The sequence below is a fragment of the Vombatus ursinus genome, unplaced genomic scaffold (assembly GCF_900497805.2).
Source record: "Vombatus ursinus unplaced genomic scaffold, bare-nosed wombat genome assembly UNPS02014810.1, whole genome shotgun sequence".
Classification (NCBI taxonomy): domain Eukaryota; kingdom Metazoa; phylum Chordata; class Mammalia; order Diprotodontia; family Vombatidae; genus Vombatus; species Vombatus ursinus.
In genome coordinates, this window is record NW_020954588.1 from 6,925,367 (window position 1) to 6,945,396 (window position 20,030).

At 38.5% G+C, this 20,030-nt stretch overlaps 1 protein-coding gene across 8 annotated transcripts in view; it reads right to left on the reverse strand.

Annotated features, from left to right (window-relative positions):
• Positions 1-1,029: 1,029 nt before the first annotated feature.
• Positions 1,030-20,030, reverse strand: part of TFDP2 (transcription factor Dp-2) — a 185,777-nt gene continuing 166,776 nt past the window's right edge. For all 8 annotated transcript variants that reach the window (XM_027875898.1, XM_027875895.1, XM_027875894.1 and 5 more), the window contains 4 exons: positions 19,171-19,322; positions 14,480-14,646; positions 8,630-8,735; positions 1,030-8,434 (listed from right to left, as the gene is read on the reverse strand). In XM_027875898.1, the coding sequence (XP_027731699.1) occupies positions 8,251-8,434; positions 8,630-8,735; positions 14,480-14,646; positions 19,171-19,322 (609 nt within the window). In that variant the 3' untranslated portion in view covers positions 1,030-8,250. The remainder of the gene's footprint in view (positions 8,435-8,629; positions 8,736-14,479; positions 14,647-19,170; positions 19,323-20,030) is intronic.

A 20,030-nucleotide genomic window follows, 5' to 3' on the forward strand; every position in this document is an offset into this window, starting at 1 on the left:
AACTATACATACCGTTTGATCCAGCAATACCACTACTAGGTCTGCATCCCAAAGATCATGAAAATGGGAAAAGGACCCATATGTACCAAAATATTTATAGCAGCTTTTTGTGATGGCCAAGAATTGGAAATTGAGGGGATGTCCATCAATTGGGGAATGGCTGAACAAGTTGTAGTATATGAATGGAATGGAATGTTATTGTGCTATAAGAAATGACTAGTAGGAGGATTTCAGAAAAACCTGGAAAGACTTATATGAACTGATGCTGAATGAAGTGAGCAGAACCAGGAGAACATTGTACCCAGTAACAGCCACACTGTGCAATGACCAACTTTGATAGACTTAGCTCTTCTCAGCAATTCAATGATCTAAGATAATTCCAAAAGACTCATGATGGGAAATGCTGTCCACATCCAAAGAAAGAACTATGGAGTCTGAATGCAGATCAAAGCATATTATTTTCTCTTTTTTCTTTCTTGTAGTTTTTCCCTTTTGTTCTGTTTCTTCTTTCACAATATGACTAATGTGGAAATATGTTTAATATGATTTTACACATACAGCCTAATTCAGATGGCCTGCCATCTTGAGGAGGGGGCTCAGAGGTAGGGAAGGAGAAAAAAATAGGTAACTCAAAATCTTACAAAAGTGAATGTTGAAAACTATATATGTAATTAAAAAAATGCTATTAAGTGGGAAAAAAGAAATGCAGTTATCAAAAATACACACATATATATGTTTGTTTGTTTTTTTAAAGTTCACAGACCTTAGGTGTTAAAAGCTCCTGCCCTTCACTAATGGCACAAAGTGAAAGGGAAAACTGTTTCTTGGATGAGAAGGGTTTTATTTTGAAAAAGGCCTGCCATACCCATGATTTTGCTTCCATCAGTTCTGTTTTGGTGTAAGAGAAAATTAGGAGTTTCCCCCACTAATAAATGAGAATGAGCCATCATCACTTCCAGTATTATTTTTAAAAAGACATCTTTGAATGTATCACTTACATCTCCTCTCAAATAATAATAGAAAACCAAATTGCTTAAAATCATTTATTTTCCTACAGTACATTTTTTTTCTTCAGGTCACAGAACAATCTGATGTAGTCCTTTCTCCATGGTAAGCACAATTTCCAATCACTGTAGAAACCATACTCCATTTTTGCACTAGTCCACAGACATTTATCAAGCGCCAGCTCTGTGCAAGGCACAGTCCTGTAGGACATAAGTTTGCTCTCCCCTTGCAGCACTTTCAGAAAACATGGGGTTAGTTGCATGTACAGAAATAGCCTCTTCTATAAAATTTTCCATAAAAAAATAACGGGTATTTATTTACAAAGTTTGTGATACTACAAAGTAATATTTCATATTAGTTCAGATATCCTAATTGATAACCCATTAGGAAAGTAAAACTTGTGTATATTTTTACTTGTGTTTAAAATGGTTTAAAGCAGATAGTGACACCACCACATACAATTTCTAATGGACCTATCCTCTGTGATGGTAAATCCTAACATTACACGATTAGAAATTAAATGTCAAACAACAGTAACTCTTTACATACCACTGGATTTCTTAACAGCATTTTGGAAGGTGGGGACGGGGAACAGGAGCAAACTGTTTTGTTGCAGCTAAAAACAAAATGCACAAAGGAATGCATAGTATTGCAAATTTGCTGGAAGCCACTCAGACTTTCTTTATGGCTGGCTAGAATAGGTGATGATTTTGTTTTTAAGGGCCTGCAGAAGGGTTATACCTGTCAAGCACTAATGGGAAAATTTGAACCGGAAAGTCTCAAGAGAGTATTTTGGCAGGCAATGATCTTGACCATAAACAGCAGTTATAAGCAACAAAGCTACCACTGAAACCTTCACCTCATTTGTGATGGAGTGCAATGGAGCCATTTGCCACTGGCGCCTGACATGTCCTGGCTGTACTGGCACAATCCTTTTACGGGACTAAGCATCCAGGACAATCTTAACAGGTAAATGATACTGGCAAATGGTACATTTTTAAATCTGACATGTAGTCTGGGCAGAAGGGTTTTGGGCCATGGCAGTAACAGGTAGCCACGCTGTTGCTAAGATGGTGGCAATACAAACAAACTGATAGCAAACTCCTGAACTGTGCTGTGTAGAAGGAATCTGCAAGGTCTCTTAAACTCCCTGAAAATGTGGATCCATTGCATTGCCTTTCAATGGAAAGAACAATTGTAGGTGAGATGTCTGGAGTAACCCTTGTGCAGTGAGTACCTCCTTTCTGTTGGTGTTGTTGGTGTCCATGTGATGCAAGCACAGCAACGTGCAGTGTCTGCCAGCAAGCTCCAAAGGGCCATCGTGATCCACAGGTGGTTTAGTACACTTGTTAGTGCTTTCTAAGTCCCACTGTATTTTGGCTGCTTTTCATCTCTACATCAGTTCCCCAACCAGAGGGTGAAAAGTCTGTTAAACAGAAATGCACTAGTGGTATGAATTCTATAGGCCTCTTGGTGTGGACTTGCATAAGAAATTATAGTATGAATACATACAAATGTCAAACAGTATTTCCCAGCACTGGCAAATAGGTTTCTGACAAAGCACTCTTACTTTTTATTTTTTGGAGGTTGGGGTGGGACAATGGTTGTTATTTGGGGGTCTGGCAGGGAAATATTAAGGAGAATCGGAAGACCTGGGTTTTATAAGTCCTAGACTGGTCACTTGCTAGCTGTGTGACTCTGGGCCAGTTACTCTGAGTCTCCATTTTAGAGATAATATAGCTGTTCTGCCTATGCTCGCAGGGCTTGTGTGAGGAATATCATGGTTACAAATTGCAGAGCTCTGCAAACAGAAGGCACCGTGCTATCTTGTTCTCTCGCCCCACCTTTTGCCTTTTCAAATATGTGAGCAAAGGTATACATTGAGAAGGCTACGGTGTGACTTTTGGTAAACTAGTGTTGCTGTTTAGTTTCAACTAAAACTAAAAAGAAATATTTGGCTTTCCACTTTGTGCCATCATTTTGCGGTTGGGTGTACCTGAGTTTTCCTTGAATTTTGATAGTTTGTGTTGTTACTGTCATAACCTTGGCCATAAAAAAAATAACAAATGAAGTTTCTTAAGGGCAAGGACCATGTGTTATTCATAGTTGTATCCTTATAGTGGCTTGCACTGAGTAGGTACAAGGTAAGTAAGCAATAACATTTCTTTTCAGGCCCTGCACTACAGGCTTTAGATAAAAGCTTATTAACCACATGGACTTTTGATGGGATACCTCAGTACATTCAAAGTGTTCTACATATGTATATATGTGCCTGATATGCATCCCAATTTCAGAGTTCAAAGGGCTCTTTAGGTAGAAGATTTTATGGAACTATATGGGGTTTGGGCTTTTAAAAGGATATAATTTTATATTAATATGTGTTACTATTATAAATGATTTCTAAGGTCTTTTCCAGCTCATTTATTTATTCACAAGTGGGATTAGTGCCTGGGTTGGACTGAATTATATTAGTCCACAATGCCAAAGTTTCTTTTTGGTGAGAACCATCTGAGTATGAAAGGTATAGATGTTAGTTTTCTTATACAACAGAAGTGCTCATGAAGAAGTGGGCATAAACAGAACTTTGGTAACCCATATCACAGTTTAAGTTCAAAACAAACTTTGTAGTGAATTTTCTCCCAATTTATTTGGTGCTTACGGTTCTGATTTTCAGTTCACCCAGAGACTGCCTTTGGAGACAGCTCCAACCTCCAAACTTATTTTTGAACGTGTAACTTTCATCCTAGTTAAACTCTCCCACACTTTTTGGAGTGTTGGTGAAAAAAGAAAGTTTCAGGTCTAGCTATAGCTGCTTACTTAGAAACAGATGCCACCCCCACACTAGCTCTGGTCAGAATACTTCCCAGGATCATGACCTGACAGCTCCACGCTCCCAGGTCAAGCAATCAGATAATTCACTACCCGGATCTTTGGCATGGCCTCTGCGGTTACGCTGCCCAGGCAGTCACCACTCTTCTCTGGAGCCATTTTCTCCTTTGTTAAATGAGAGAATTGGACTGGACGGTCTGCAAGGTCTTCTCCCGCTCACGTTTCTTCATTAAGGAGTGGGATTAATGCCCAGATTATACTGGATTATATCTACACTGACAAAGTTGTTCCTTCATAAGAAACACTTAAATGAGTTGTCTGTGAACATCGAGCTTATGACAAGCTACAGGAACAGACAGACTGACCAACAGCACTTCCCCAGTGCAGACGGAGGTAGAGTCACTTGGTTTATTTTTCTAATAGGGTAAACAAACCTCTTGTGACAAAATACTAGAGAGTAAGGTGAAAGGAAGCAGTGAACATAGGCATTAATTAGTTATGAAACTGTCTAGGGAAACTACGCTCTCAAGAGCATAGGAAAAAGAAGACACATTTTTAACAGCACAGAGTAGGGCAAAGGGATGGTGTGGCGTCTCAAATCTAGTCTCTGCTACTGCTATGACCACTCTTCTGAGACAGCTTCCTCACACAGTAAATGAAGCAACTGGATAAGACCTTTAAGGCCCCTTCCAGCTCTACCTTACGACCTGAGAACAATGTGCTAGAATTACCATTCCCAACTCCCACATGGTCTACCTAACCATGAAGACAAGGCCATTCACTTTAATGCTTTCTGAAGCTGCTTGTGATCACCAGGACACAACATGACTTTGAAGGGAGAAAGAGGCTTAGACCAAGGGAAAACAAGCATAGGTAAATCTGGCCTCAGTGGCTACAAGGGTGCCAAATTGTGTGTGCGTGTGTGTGAGTGTGAAGATTTGTGTTTTCTTTAAAGGTTCTATTCTGTGCAAATAGGTCTGCAGTTTTTAAAAGCCTCCTTCACAACAATTCAGGTAAGTGCACTGCAGGCCCGGGAACTCTCTCGTCAAGACTGACAGCTGAGTACTCACAGAGAAAGAAGCCCTTGGTTGTGCTGTACCTGAGGGCCACCCTCAATGGTGAATAAGTAAAGTGACAAATTAGAGAGAAGGGCACCTCTGGAGCCAAAGTATCTGGATACTGGGCATCTTCTGAAAGTGGCTTGATCAGAGAAGAAGAGGACTAGGGAAGTGAGATCATCTTCCTATTTAGGCTTTTTCTGTGTGAAGGGAAGCTTTAAACTACTTTCAGAAGATGCCCAGTATCCAGGGGAGTTACGTAAGAACAGTATTCTAACAAATACCTCAACCTATCCTCTTCCCAGACTGGCAACAGGATTTAAGAGAGAAACCCACATTCCAGTTCCAGCTGTATGATCTTGGGTAAGCCCCTTAACCTCTGCTTCAGTTTCCTCACAGAAACATGATACAGTTGGCCTTGGCCTCTAAGGTCACCTCCAGCTGAAAAGGTCAAGAGAGTCTATGAATCTGTTGGCTGCCAGAGTTTGCTAGATCTCAAAGCTACTGGTTCCACAGAGTGTTGTGGGTGAAAAAATTATTGCTTCCATAAACATATGGAAGTTTGATATTTGACCAAGTGCTTTATTTTTAAAAGCCCTGATAATTTTGTAACAGGTCTAGATGATAGGGAGCTTTTGGCACTGTTGAGGCAAACTGTGAACACAGCTGCTTTTAAGCCTCTTTGGTGGAAACTAAAGCAATCTTATTCACCTACTCTGCTTTGGATGCAGAGAAGCAATGGATTAGGCAGCAGGTTCAATGGTGGCAAGGGAGAACAAGAATGAATTCTGAAAATGGACAAATGTTAAAAGTCATTTTTAGGTTCTGACAGTACTGCGCTCTTCCCTCAGACTTTTCTTGAGGGGTGCAATGGGGTAGGAGTCTGTTTTCATGCAGTCTAAATATCTGGATGCTGTTTGAAATAAGTGAAAGAGTTTATTCCATAACTCAGTCAAACAGCAGTTTTCTATCCCTGGGTTCCACTCCCATCCCCCCACCCCAAATTTTTTAGTCATAGAAACATGTAATGCAAACATGTCACATGTTTGGTGTGCGGCTTGATGAAGCCTGTTAGCTTTATCGCCACTTCCTGTTATGCCTGACTGGGAGGCCTCTTCCCAAATCCATGCTAAGATGAATTCTCTACTCAAGACACTAGAACTAACACATCATCATGTCATCTTCCTGACCCCTAAACTACCTAAAGCTTATAGTAATTACATAATCTTGAAAGAGTATTCTCTCAAGGGGACCTGGCCTAATGTCCTCTGTCCTTGTTTGCTGGGTTTCTGAGCCTTGATAAAGACTTGAGGTCATCCTAGGTGTTCACTGGGCTACAAAACATCCTTTCCTTTCCCAAACCCCTTATAATTTAAAAAAGGATTACCACAAAGTAAAATTCATAGCTAATGAGGTCAGCAATTGAACTGGGCTGACAGATACCAAAGTAAGTTATAGGCCCCAATCAAAGAAAACATTTGAATCATTCATTCCTTTGCCTCCCACAAAATTAACATTGAAAAATGATTTCTCCCTTCATTGTTTGGCTTCTTCAAAATCGAGGTGCTACTGCATTTATAGCCCTTAAATCAATCTTCATTTAACATTTTATATTTTTTGTTTTGAATAGTATAAGGTTTACTTAATTTTTAATATTCTGGATAGCCACATGGTATACCACAGTGTAAGGGCCTTGGTATTTCTCCAACTTAAAATGGTATCACATTGTGTCTATTAAATATCAGAATAAGAATTTTGTTGGTAGTTTGCTATGAGTTCTCCAAATTGCCAAAATACTAGTAAAATCTAATTTGTTTTTCTGATGAATACACATTTTAAAACATATATAGAAGTTACCGTTGAGAGATTTTAAAGGGTTTAAGTTTTACTGTTTTACTGGACTTCAGATTTAACTTGAATGAGAGTAGAAAGAGAGCAGAGCAAAGGGGCTCCTCAGCACAACGGTGGGCTTTTGCCTTGATTCTGAGCCTCCTCCCTCTTCCCTACTCCCAGCTGTAATGCCACAATGAGGAATCTTTTACACTTGTGATTTAAGAATTCCTCCCCCATGCACTCTTTCTTTTAAAAGAAGTCAATAATGTAGTATTGCTAACAGTATCTTTGGCTATGAAACACTACCTACTACAAGTCCAATAATTTGGAAGCATTTAACATATTATGACATTTCCATGAAACAAAAATATGGGCCAGTTCATGAGAGATGCAATTTACTCATTAAGAGGTCCAATGTGATTAATGAAATGTACTAAGTAATAAAAGTGCAAGAGGGCTTACCAATTAATATTTTTGAGATATTTTCTTTTACGACAAAATTGAAGTCAACTGCTTCATTTTCACAAATCGTACACTTGTTGACATGACAATACTATCAAATGAAATGTAAGCAAGCACTTCACAACTTGAATTGGTTGTTTTTCTGTTGTTCTCATTTTAAATTAAAAAAAAAAAAAACTGGCTGAATTGCACTGGCTAATAGTTGGATGAAAGCTATTTCTACAGTTTCCTTCCCTGTCAAATTTCAACATTGTAGGCACTGGCAAAAGGCAGTGCTGGAAATTTATCCATGGAAATGCTATTAGAGATTCTTCTGTCTTCCATAAATAACCCTAATAAATTCTTTTGTTTGCATTGGCTAACTATCTTAATTCCTGTTTTTGAACATGACAAATTATATCTGAAGTGTCACTGAAGTTAAAGTATTGAGCTGGTCTTCCTACCTCCTGGACAAATGTCTGAAGTGGCTGGTAGGTGACACACATCGTTAAACAGGCTTTCCACTACTTCAAGAAATGTTAGCACTCGGAACTACTTTAAGACTTTGATTTCTAGAGTCAGGGGAACAAATATTCTAGGTACCTCACGCAAACAGTACAAAGCATAACTGTAAATATTCATCTTGGCATTTAACAACAGCACAGCCAAGAGATATGAGCATGAGAAGTATTTTAGCTAAGGAATCTTCCTTGTCGCACTCTCAGTTCTAAGCAGAATGATACGGGTATGGGAGAAGACAACGGTCCCGCATCTCAGAAGGTGGCTGAATTGACTCATTCAACTCTGCCAGGTCTTCAGGGATTTCTTTACCTCAGGCACAGAGGAAAATACACTTTGTTTGCGCTGTGTCCTAGTGCTTTGTATGGCCAGAGTCTTCATTCATATTATGTTAACTTTCATCTTAATCATCTTAACTCCGATGTCTTTAGCTGTGTTTCACTTACTGTCACTGAATACACAGTGCAAACAAAGGCAAGGGCTGAAGCAATCACACCAAGAATAAGAGCTCACACTAAAAACACACACGAGCAGCATTCTGTAAAATTTAGCTTTTCTACTGTCTTTATTCTGGGGATGAGGGATCCTCATCGTCGTCGTCTTCATCGTCATCGTTGAAAGAGCAGGGGGTCTCGCCTCGGGACTCTGAATAGTGGGATGTTGCGCTGCTCGACTGCTGACTACTTGGGGCAAGGAAATGCCCAGTTGCTAAGGCCACTTCAGCATCCAAACAAAACCCTTGGTTTATACTATTAAATAATTAAAAGAAGACACATAGCCATTAATTCCCAGGTGGAATATTTAAGCTTCGATGAATATACAAAAGAATAAATGCATATCTGGCTCAAGCAAGACCACAGACAGATCTTTTAGTGAACTTTTAAAGTTGTCATAAAGACCTGTGCATACTTTAGAGTTCATACACGAATATTTTGGAAGCTTACCTTGACTGCGATAAAGTGGTACCACTCGTCATATCTAAATTTGGAACTGATTGGGTTGAATTCAGAAGTAGCCCCTGATTCAACCATGAAGGTCCCGTAGACATATCTAAAAAAACCCACAAAGACAGGAAGTACATATGGTGCAAATTTCATGGCTGATACTGTTACAGTCCTAAGAACGGTTGGAAAAGTAAGTGGATAAACTTGATCTTAACTGCAGCTAAGAGGGTCCATTAAATCTACCCATCATTTCTCTGAGAAAGCCCCTCTCAAGATTACTCAGGAAAAAAGAAAGTATCTACCATTCACTTATTTCTTCAATAGTAGGAGGGGGAAAAAAAGGCAACACTTGGGATAGGGGAGGAAAAAAAAAACAAATTAAAATTCTAAACGTGAGGAAGTTGGGAAAGATTTTAAAAAGTCTCCCTGTAGCCAAATTTCCAATAGAATTACCCCAAATCACTCTAGGCTACTGCCACTGAAATTATTAAGAGTCCTACTGAATAAATGTTGGCCAATTCTATGACCACTGACACATTGCTAAGAAATAGATTATTCTTAGAGAGAGCAAGTTTGATCACCAACAAAATATGATAAAATTTCCACATTTGGTTCTTTATCCCCCCCCCCAAAGACCTAAAAGAACTATAGTGTCAATAGGCAAAGCCAGGAGTTGGTGAAAAGAAAAAGATAAATGACAGTTGTAAACCTTAAAGTAATAAAAGAAAACCAAAATAGTAAAAAGGCTTAGAGAGGCAGTGTGGGACAGTGGGGAGAAAGCTAGCCTTAGAGGTAAAGAAAACTGGAATTCAAAGTTCCCCTTATGAAATGTAATGGGCACAAAACTCCTCAGTGCCCTGGGTAACTCTCTAAGACTGACTGTCAGTTGCAAAACAGCTATCATAGTTTCAGAATCAAAAGTAAAAAGTTAACTAAAGGAATAGGAGACATAGGGAACTATGAGGCTGAAAATTAACTTCTTTTGCACTCGTCCACAATATTATACATCCTATAAAATACTTATTCAATAAAGTTTTGAAGCACTTATTAAAAGCTCCTTCTATGTGCTAGGAATTGGGTACACAAAGACAAAAATTAAATGGTCCCTGACCTCAATACACTTACAAGCTATTGAAGGAAAACAACAGTAAATAAAAGATAATTTGAGAGGAAGAAAGTACTCCTGATCAAACTCAAACGCCATTAAAATACTCATAATTATGAAAATGTAATCTTTTTCTGACAATAAGTACAGAATCATGTTATATTAAAGTCACAAGGGACCTTGGAGATAATCTCGTTCTGCCCTACTCTCCACCCCCATTTTGATGAGGTAGAAATTGAGGCCCGAAGCGCATGAGTATCTTATCCAAGTTCATACAACCAGTCAGCCTTAAAGGATGCAAGTCAGGAAATACAATGAAATTCCTGTGCAAGTGTGTTTTTATATGATGGACAAATACAGATGATATGAGCAAGAAAACAATCCTTCCTTGAGGGTTCCATAAAAACGTTAAAAAAAAAAAAAAAAAAAAAAGAGGGAAACAAGGATTTTTTGAAGTCACTGGGACCTAGTTTCAGATAACCTGAAGTCATTTTCTGCAGCAATTCAAGTACTCACGCTACTCCAATTGAGGGAGTGGCTAATGACACACAAGAATTTAACTGGCCATTCATGTAACATCATGTAACATCAACTTTTACTTACACATGCAAAGAAATTTCCTTAATGAATTTTGGTATAATAACCCTCAATATCCATATGGGAAACTCTCTTACTTGTGACATTAAATGTCTTCTACATTTGGCAATAAAAAAAGCTGAAAATATCAGTTTTATTTTGTTACTGATTATGAGCATTCCTGAAACAGCTGATTGTTTTGTCAAATGAGAATTACTATCAAGTGGTATTGTTCTCAGATATTTGGTTGCTGTCTTCACAGTGGACTACAATTTTCTTCTGTAATACATGTTGACAATAGATATAAGTAAGTAAATCTGCAAAGTCAAGCTTTAGGTATGAAAGGTTAGACTTTTCAAATTAAAGCAGAACTCTAATTTAGTAAAAAAAAAAAATAGATGCATATAGATTCTATCCTCAAATCAATATGAATATTGCACTAATGTGATAATCACTGATTGTTCTAAGTCACTGCAAAGGTCATTTGATCTTTGTAGATACTGGTAATGTTACTAATAAGATACTTTCTTTCCTACAGAATACTGCTTTTAAAAAGTGTGCGATTAAAAGAAAAAGTGAGCAATTTGCTGGTGACCTGAAAGCTATTTTACTTTCAGAAACGACTACCACAATGGCATTTATAATGATAGTATCTGCTTAAGGAACAGTTTGAATTTAAGGGGTAAACAGTTCTTTCTGGATCTGGTTTGCATTTAAAAAATAAACCACCAAGTCCAAACCAGTCTTTCTGGTTTGGAAAGTGAAAAGACACAAAGAGCACTTGAAGGGAGGCTGACCACCTGGACAGCTGGCCACAACACAGCTTGTGCTTAAGCATCTTATCAGAATGCCAGAGAAGAGGCCAAAAAGAGCCTTTACTAATCTTGCTAATGAAAAGCAGTGTAGCAAAATAGGAGGAATAGTGGATATGGAATCAAGAGCTGTGTTTTCAAACGCAACACACTGTGTGTCTTTGGGAAATGCAACTTTTTAAAAAGTCACCACATCTCCAGAACAATCCCTTATCTATAAACTGGTGATAATGACACACTCCTAACCAGCCTCATAGGGCTGTGAGCAAAGAGCTTTGAAAACCTTAAAGCATTACAGAAATGTAGACTATCAGTGAGAAACTTTAACCTTGCTTTCCTTGCTGTGCACTTCTGAAACAGGAATACATCATCATGCACATGGGTGAAGGGGCCACTACATCAAAGTGGTCTGAGCTCACTGCTTCAAAAGCCTCACTTCTGATTGTACAATCACCTCGGGTCCTAGAGGGCCCCTTAGCAGTCCCTTCCAGAGACTGCTCTAGAGGAAGGGAAGTGAGGAAGACATGATTAAAATAAAAGAAGTAACAGTTTTATAGTATATGATATCACTGAGAAGGCTGGTAAAAGTGATAGCATTTTCTCCTTTTAGAAATGTTTCGGGGCAGCTAGGTAGCGCAGCAGATAGAGCACTGGCCCTGGAGTCAGGAGGAACTGAGTTCAAATCTGGTCTCCGACCAGATACCACTGGACATTTACTAGCTGTGTGACCCTAGGCATGTCATTTAACCCCAACTGCCTCACCAAAAAAAAAAAAAAAAGTTTCCCCTTCACCAAATTTGGAAAAGGGCATTCCCTGATACAAGCTAAAAGACAAACCACAGGTTCATTCTAAAAGTTTTATCTGCCAAAACACAAGGTTCTCTGGTTTTGTCTGTCCGAGTCTCACTTCAATCACACAAATGATGATGAGATCTATAACCTATTTATTACTGTGTATATAATTAGGATGCAAGCATTTTGTACTGTTCCTGTTTGACCAAGTGGGTGTTTCTTCCATGTGGACAGATAAACAAGATGACTACACTAATTTTAACCTCATTTTCTCATAAAATAAATCAGACAGCTGCCTAAGACTTAAGGTCTCAAAATAGCTGACTTTCAGTAAGTTAAATAAAAACAAGTCTGAACAGGGCAGACAAACAGAAGCCAGGACTCCCAAACTGATCCTGAGATTTATGGTAACTTTCAGTCAAAAAGGCTTTTACTTGTTTGGGAAGGAAACTAGAGGCACCTAGGAGGGATAACGGAGAGTAGAGGGCTTGAAGCCAGGAAGAGATGTGTTTGAATCCTGCCTCTGGCACCTACTGTGTAACTCTGGGCAAGTCACCTAACGGCACTAAGCCCCAGCTTCCTCCTCTGTACAATGAAGGGGTTGGGTTCAATGGCTTCTGAGGTTGAAGGTCCCTTCCAGCTCTGTCTATGATCTTATGAGAATACATAAATATATGGCTAAATCTTCATTTAACCTTTGTTTTGAAATATTAGCAATGCAAAGAGTATATCATAAAGCTGAATGACTTGTGCCAGCATTAATGCAACGCTCTATGACAAATCTGTTCCTTTGCTTCAGTACTTTTAAAAATAAAAAAGGAAGCTTATTTGTATAAGCAAACTGCAAAACAATTATTCATGTCCCTTTACAATTGAAAAAGCATGAATTAAAAAAAAAATTGGAGCTAAAAAGGCCGTATCTCAGCCCCAGCCAGTAGATGAGGTGAAGAACAAGTCAAAACAACAGGACCTGCCTGCCTAATCGCCCTGGGGCCTATGACTGAGAATAAACTAGAGTGAATTTCTGGTGGTGTATTGAGTAAAGCCCTTTGTTCAGCCCACTGCTGAAATGCCAGTGTGACCGGGATGCCAACTCAGGTTGTGGTTAGGAGGTGGAACAGCCCAACAATCCCATGGAGAGCTGGGAGGGAAGAGAATTTAGGCAAAAGGACTAAAAACAGGTTAACCGAAGAACTTCTGATGCTTGCTTGATGCAGTTCCTTATATTTTAAAATAAAAACTAAGCAACTCTCACAGTACCAACAGACATGCTCTTTCCTGATTAAAAATAAAAAACAAAACCCTTCACTTACATCTGAGACATCTGAAAATGACCAAAATGCCCTTCAGTAGCCAAGCCGCTGGGGACAAACCACTTTCACCATCTGGGTCTCAGGGGCCTCATACACAAAATACCTAGATGATCTTTCATATGATTCTGATTATAAAGGTCATGCCTAACACTTGTAGTCACAATATTAATAAAAGAAGGGGAGCCCAAAACTTTAGTTTGTATCAAATTGTACACTAAACCCTTGGAGTAAGCAGAGGATGTTCAGTTTTGAACTACAGGACATTTAAAATGTAAAGTAATACAATCTTAATGCTTTTATGTATAAACTAACACAAACTCAGGTCACAGTGATTCTACAAGGTTTTAGCAGCACTCCTAATAACGAAGAGATTAATAAAATCATTGGTAATCAGCACACTGTAGGCGGAGGGGTGCTGTTAGAATACGAAAAGACAGCATGGTGGAATGGATAGAGAATCAGGAAGAGGAGTATTTGAATCCTGTCTCTGACCCTGTCTAGCTGTGTGACCCTGAGTAAGTCAGCCTTATGTATATGTAAATTACTTCGACAACCTTAAAGTGTTAGTTATTATATTAAAAGTTTGTTCTTTTAAATAGATTATATAGTCATTCTATAACATTACTTCCACTATCACTCAGTTTTTCAAATTGTTTATCATAGAAAACTCAAGGCAAATTTGGGCCCAGGCTGAGGAATTATCACACATTATAAATGAGTCAAATCCTAAACTAATAAGATTGTAAGAAAATAATTTTAGGAATAACTACTGTTTTTAAAATGAACATAAAAGAGACAGGTTTCTTTTGAAAACCAGGCCTTTTCCTCCTAAAACCATTTACTTACTTCAAAGAAATTTGTTGGTTAGGAAAATTTTTGCACACCAAAAAATCTTTTTTTGAGTCCCATTTCCCAAAACCTAAGTCTTAGTCAACTTATTATAAGCTTTAAAAGTGTGGACAACAAAGTGAATTGTATTTATCTTTTCCAGTTTTATAAACTTTGATGCTAGCCTCCCTCAGGCATTCATCTATTCAGACTCAAGATTTCTTATCTGTCCTCAGGCAGAAATCCTACCACTTTTTTGATCATAGAACCTTTTCTCTATCTTCTTTATACCATCCATTAGGGAGATCTTGTTATCTTTCACTAACTGCTTAAATGGTACCTGGAAATAACAGGACATTGAAAAGGCTTGGGAAAGTTACTGAATTTTAGTCTTCTCAGGGAAAATTATTCTAAAACATCTTACCAATGACATAGCCTTCTAACGCCTTTGGCACCAGTGATTTAGCAACTCTCAGGTCCTCGAGTGAACACTGGCCTGTTTCCAGGCCAAAAGACATTCCCATTCGCTTCAACACCTCTATGTCGTCATGGATCTCAAAAGTGTTGTCAAAATTAAAAAGGTACTCGAACCTGCATCAGAGAAAACGTTTACTTTAGGTTTTTTTAGGTATGGGATTTGTTTTCATTGTGTACATTATACAAGGCATACTGCAATGGAAATACACATTTTAAGAAAGGATAGAAACAATTTTGTTAAAATTCACAGTGGTAAGAGCCATTCAGCTGGGTTCATAAAAACAGCATCTCTGCAGAGTTCAAATGATCCAGTTTCCTAATTAAAACATCTTTCCTGTGAGGGAACACAGGAAAGCATAAACCTTTATTGCTCGTTAAACTGGTTCAAACATAAGGCAAAAATTTTGCTCTGGCAAGGACTTTTACTTATTCCAAACCCAATACATATATTACTTTGTAAGAGCTACACTGTATTACATAAAAAATAAAAATAGTGAGGACAGCGGCAATTATTTCCCCTTTTCACTTTTCAATGTAATCTATTATGAGTTGGTCTATTAACTGATGAAAACACATTTTTATACTTTGTACTTTTTGTTTTCAAAAGCCAAGGGTGGTGGTTGTTCAGTCATTTCAGTACTGTCTGACTCTTTGTGACTTCATTTGGGGTTTTCTTGGCAGAGATACTGGAGTGGTTTGCCACTTTCTTTTCCAGCTCATTTTACAGATGAGAAAACTGAGATAAACAAGGTTAAGTGACTTGCCCAGGATCACACAGCTAGTGAGTGTCTGAGGCCATATTTGAACTCAGGAAGATGAACCTTCCTGACTCCAGACCCAGCACTCTATCTACTGTGCCACTTTGCTGCCCACTAAATAAACAATTTTTAGCTTGGCAATTATTTCTCCCTTTCACTTTTCAATTTAATCTACTGTGTGTGGGCCTAATTGATGAAAACACATTTTTTTGTACTTTTGGTTTCAAAAGCCAAGTGTTGACTGCCCTGTGAAATGTGATGTGAACAGATCAAATGTGATATGAATGTGAACAGATCAAATACCCAATAACTGAATTCTTCTCTCTACTTGTTTACTCCTTCACAAGCTACCTGGCTACCTAAACTCTGTGCTTCAAGGTCAGTATTTTTCTTAGTTCTTGTAACTAGTATCATAGCATTACCATGTGCCCACACAGGCCATTTTTCTTTGTTTTTCTCTTTGGGGCACAAGCAGCATGGCTTTTGTAAAAGGGCTTGAATGAAGGCATGGAGTCCTTTTAGCTCTTTGACTGCATGCATTCTTCAACATCACCACCACCAACAGAGGTAATTTGGACAACCACATCCTTACTACAGAAAATCACCAGCAAAGATTAGTTCTGTGAGCATCATTAAAAGTCCAGAGCACCTTCTATTCACAAAAGACAATTCTATGAACATTAATAGTGGCTGGCACATAGCAGATGACCAAAAACCACTTACTGAACGAACACAAAAATTTATGATAGCACAATCACACACTTAGGTGAAATTTCTAACTGTAGGAGTCAAATAAATGCTGATTGGGGAAAATTAGCATAAACCTGTTGTGTTCAAATAATCTGAGGTATGCAGTTTGGAAGAAAGGCCAAAAACAAAACCCAAAGAAAACAGTGGAAGTAGATAGATATCAAAATCTAAAAGTTTTCTATATTTAATATTCACTGAAAATGCTTTCTTAAATTAGAGGAAAACACATATTGGGCAAAAAAAAAAATCAGACATTAATATAACTGAATGACAAAGTTCTGGGGCCTGTGCTGGACTAACAAGTTTCACAAGGCTTCTGAGCCTTGTTCCAAAGTCTGAAGAGCCATTCTTAAAAAGCCACTGATGTATATGAAAATCTTGCTAAGTGCAGAGAAGGGAGAACAAGTTTACTATTTTCATAGATCCATAGTTGCCAAAGTTTCTGCCATCTCCTTAATCCTCAAATACGCTGTGAAGAAGAATCAAATGAAACATTTTATAAAGTACCATCCTTCAGTGACCAGTAAAATGCTGATTGATATCTTCCAAAACATGACAATGGTTTTCTTGAAAGACTCTTAGTGAGGCTGATTTCTAATAGAACATTTTAATTTTTGCAACTATCTGAAATATCATTTTAAAGAATGTAAGCCCTAACAACTTTAAGAAGTCAACATACACAGAACAAAAATCCTTGATAGGAGTATGTGCTTTAGCCTAATGTGAAACTTCTCAAACCATTATCACATATGTACAATCATGTGATAAATAAAAACGAGGTTAATTTAGCTTGTGCAAAAACACCAAGGTGACATGCAAGAACTCAGCTTGGCAATTCAATCGAAAAATCCTAAGGGAAACTTGTTAAGGATTTTAGCATTACCTTATAACCACAGACAAGACTGTGTGACTTTTAATGACTCCATTTCTGAGCAGTATTTTTTTATTAAATTGACTCTGAAAAGGTTAAACAATCAAGATTCAAGCAGGAAAGTTCTATGTATGTGGTTTCTCCTAGGATTAGCCTATTTCCAAAAATCATATCTATCAATATGATATGGAAGCAATGTGTGTTCACATGTAACATTTTTAGGAGTCCAAATACTACAGTACATACAATAGTATCCAAATACTACAGAATATACTATAGTATATTCTCAGGCAATTTGTAAAGTAAACATTTCTTTACTGCTGCCCCTAAGGTCATCACTTCTCTTTTTAAAAATTCTGTTCCCTCTCATTAGCTGCTCCAGGTACCCAGCACTAAGAATAAGAACATTAGCAGAGGTAACAGAGATCTAAAGAGTAAAGTGAAATAACAGGAAGAAGAAAGGACAGCAAGCCCATGGGGATTTCTGATGTCTCCAAAATGGCCCTTAGGCCACAGGCTGGAATACCAGTGACTTACATTATTCTGATGACAGAAAAAATGAGCTGAGATTTTTTAAAGTGCCATTTTTCCTCTGTGAAGCAACAGTCTGTCAGACTCAATCAAATACAATTAAATCCAATTCAGTTAGAAAAGCATTGTTAAATGCCACTATGTTTCAGGCATTTGTTGTGATAGGCGCTAGGAAAAGAAAAAACAAAAACAAAATCTTTCTTGCCCTCAGGGATAATCCACCTCCTATCTTTACACTCAATGATTTTCACGCAATGTAAGTACGTCCAATGAATATAAAAGCGCACAAAAGATGCATGTTTTGATAGCATCAAACAACCACAGAGTTGGAAGAGACCATCTCATCAAACATGAACCTGATTAGGAATCCCATCACTAAATACGTGGTCATCCAGACTTCCCTGGGAGAGCCCTCATGAGGGGGAGCCCACAACTTCCTCTGGCAGGCAGATCATTTCATTTCTGGATAATTTTAATCGCTAAGAAGTTTTTCCACAGTTCAAACTGAGATTTGTTGCCTCTGAACTTCTCACTGCTCCAGTTCTGACTTCTGGGGCCAAGCACAACAAATTTAATCCCTCTTCCAAAAGACAGACCTTTCAAGTCTTTGAAGACAGCTACCAAGGCACTTTTACTCTTCTCACCAGGCTAACGATCACTACAGTTTCTTCAACCAATCCTCATCCAGCATGTTCTCAAGGTCTCCCACCACTCTCTTCTGGACCCTTTCCATCTTCTTAATATCCTTTCTAAAATGTGGTGCCTAAGATAAACACAATGGTCCAGGTATGGCTGAGCAGGGCAGAGGACAGCAAGACTGCCTTTTCCATGTTCTTGACCTACAAATGTCCTGCTGAAGCCTTATCACATCTTTTTTGGCTGCCAATCCTTCTGCGGCTTCATGTGGAGCCTGCAGTTCAGCAGACCCTGAGATTAATTACATATAGTTATAAAGTGGCATCAAGACACAATGTTTTTATTAGAACACAGAGTGAATCAAACCCTTTCCTTTATTTACTATGTGATTTGTGCCAGACACTGAGGTCTTCTCTCAAGCTGAACTGTCAAGCATTCAAACTCTACTGCAGAGAGTGCAACTCTAATGGGCTGGCCACTTAGCCAGAATGCCAAATGCACATTAACCTAAAAGACTACTTTATGCAGAATTCACACAAGGCAAGCACTCACACTGAGATCAGAAGAAGCAATACAAGGATTCTCTCAAGAAGAACCTTAGTATCAATTGTGGGGATGCTGGCACAGAACTGTTCAGCATGGAGCACCCACGTCACAGAAAGCACTGTGCTCTACGAGCAGAGTAGAATCGAAGTAGCACAACGGAAACATGAGCTATATAAATCCAGAGAGATCTCCCTCCCAAATGTTCTAACAGACTCTTTGTGCCCAATCTGCGGCAGTCTTTTGAGCTCACATTGGACTGATCAAGCCACAGTCAAACACACGGTACTTCGATTCCGACGTCGTGATGTCACTGGTCCTCTTCGATTACCAAGTACAAACAACACGTGATTTCCTAAATGTACTCCCACTCTGTACTATGTGATAAATACTGTTCGAACGGGAGCAGAATGCCATTACTGCTCCCTGCTGCTGGCTGTCCCAAGCCATCAGATCCTGTCCTGTGCTGGCATGAAGTCTCTTTGATATGAATTTGAAGATGCGTTTGCTTCCCCAAATGAAACCCCATCCCACCTTATTCACACTTACTTGTCACTTGAGATGCTGCAGTCTATGACAGTTCTTTTGCTTGTGTTGACGATTATAAAAGGCAGTTGTATGGTGGAGTTCAGAGCTGGTGGGCCCTGGCTCTGCTGTTCATTCTGCCGATTCCTTTGTACCAGATTTTTAAAAGCTATTTGCTAAAGTAAGGATAATAATAAAGGAATGGGATCAGTGGATGTGATTAAGAAATTCTAACTTCATGTGATTTAGAACACATTTAAAACCAGACAGTTAATTTAGGCTATCAGTTCTTTAAGGTACTTACACTGATGTATTTGTAACAAGATGAACCTACAAGAAGTTACTAAAGAAGAATAACCTGGTTCAATGGCCATGTTTCCAAGAGGAAAAGTGAATTAAAAAAAAACTTTTACTTACATTGTAATTTCAAAAGGAGATTGCATCAACTAAATGTGTTTTTTGTTTTGTTTTGTTTTGTTTTTAGGAAATTTAATAACATTCAGTTAGTCAGTCATTAAACATTTATTTAGCACCCACTATATATCAGCACTGTGCTAAGCTAGGTGATACTAAGCTAGAGCCCTGGGCCTGGAGTCAGGAAGACCTGAGATTAAATCCAGCCTCAGATATTTCCTAGCTGTATAACCCTAGACAAGCACTTAACCTCTGTCTGGCTCAGTTCCCTCAACTGTGAAATGGGGATAATAATAGCACCTACCTTCCAGGGTTATTATGAGAACCAAATGAGATAATATTTGTAAAGTACTTATCACAGTGCGGGACATATGGTAGGCACTTAATAAATGCTTGTTTCTTTCCTTCTCCCTAAATGCTGGAACACAAAGAAAGGTACAAGACATTCCCGCTCTCAAGGAGTTCTCAGT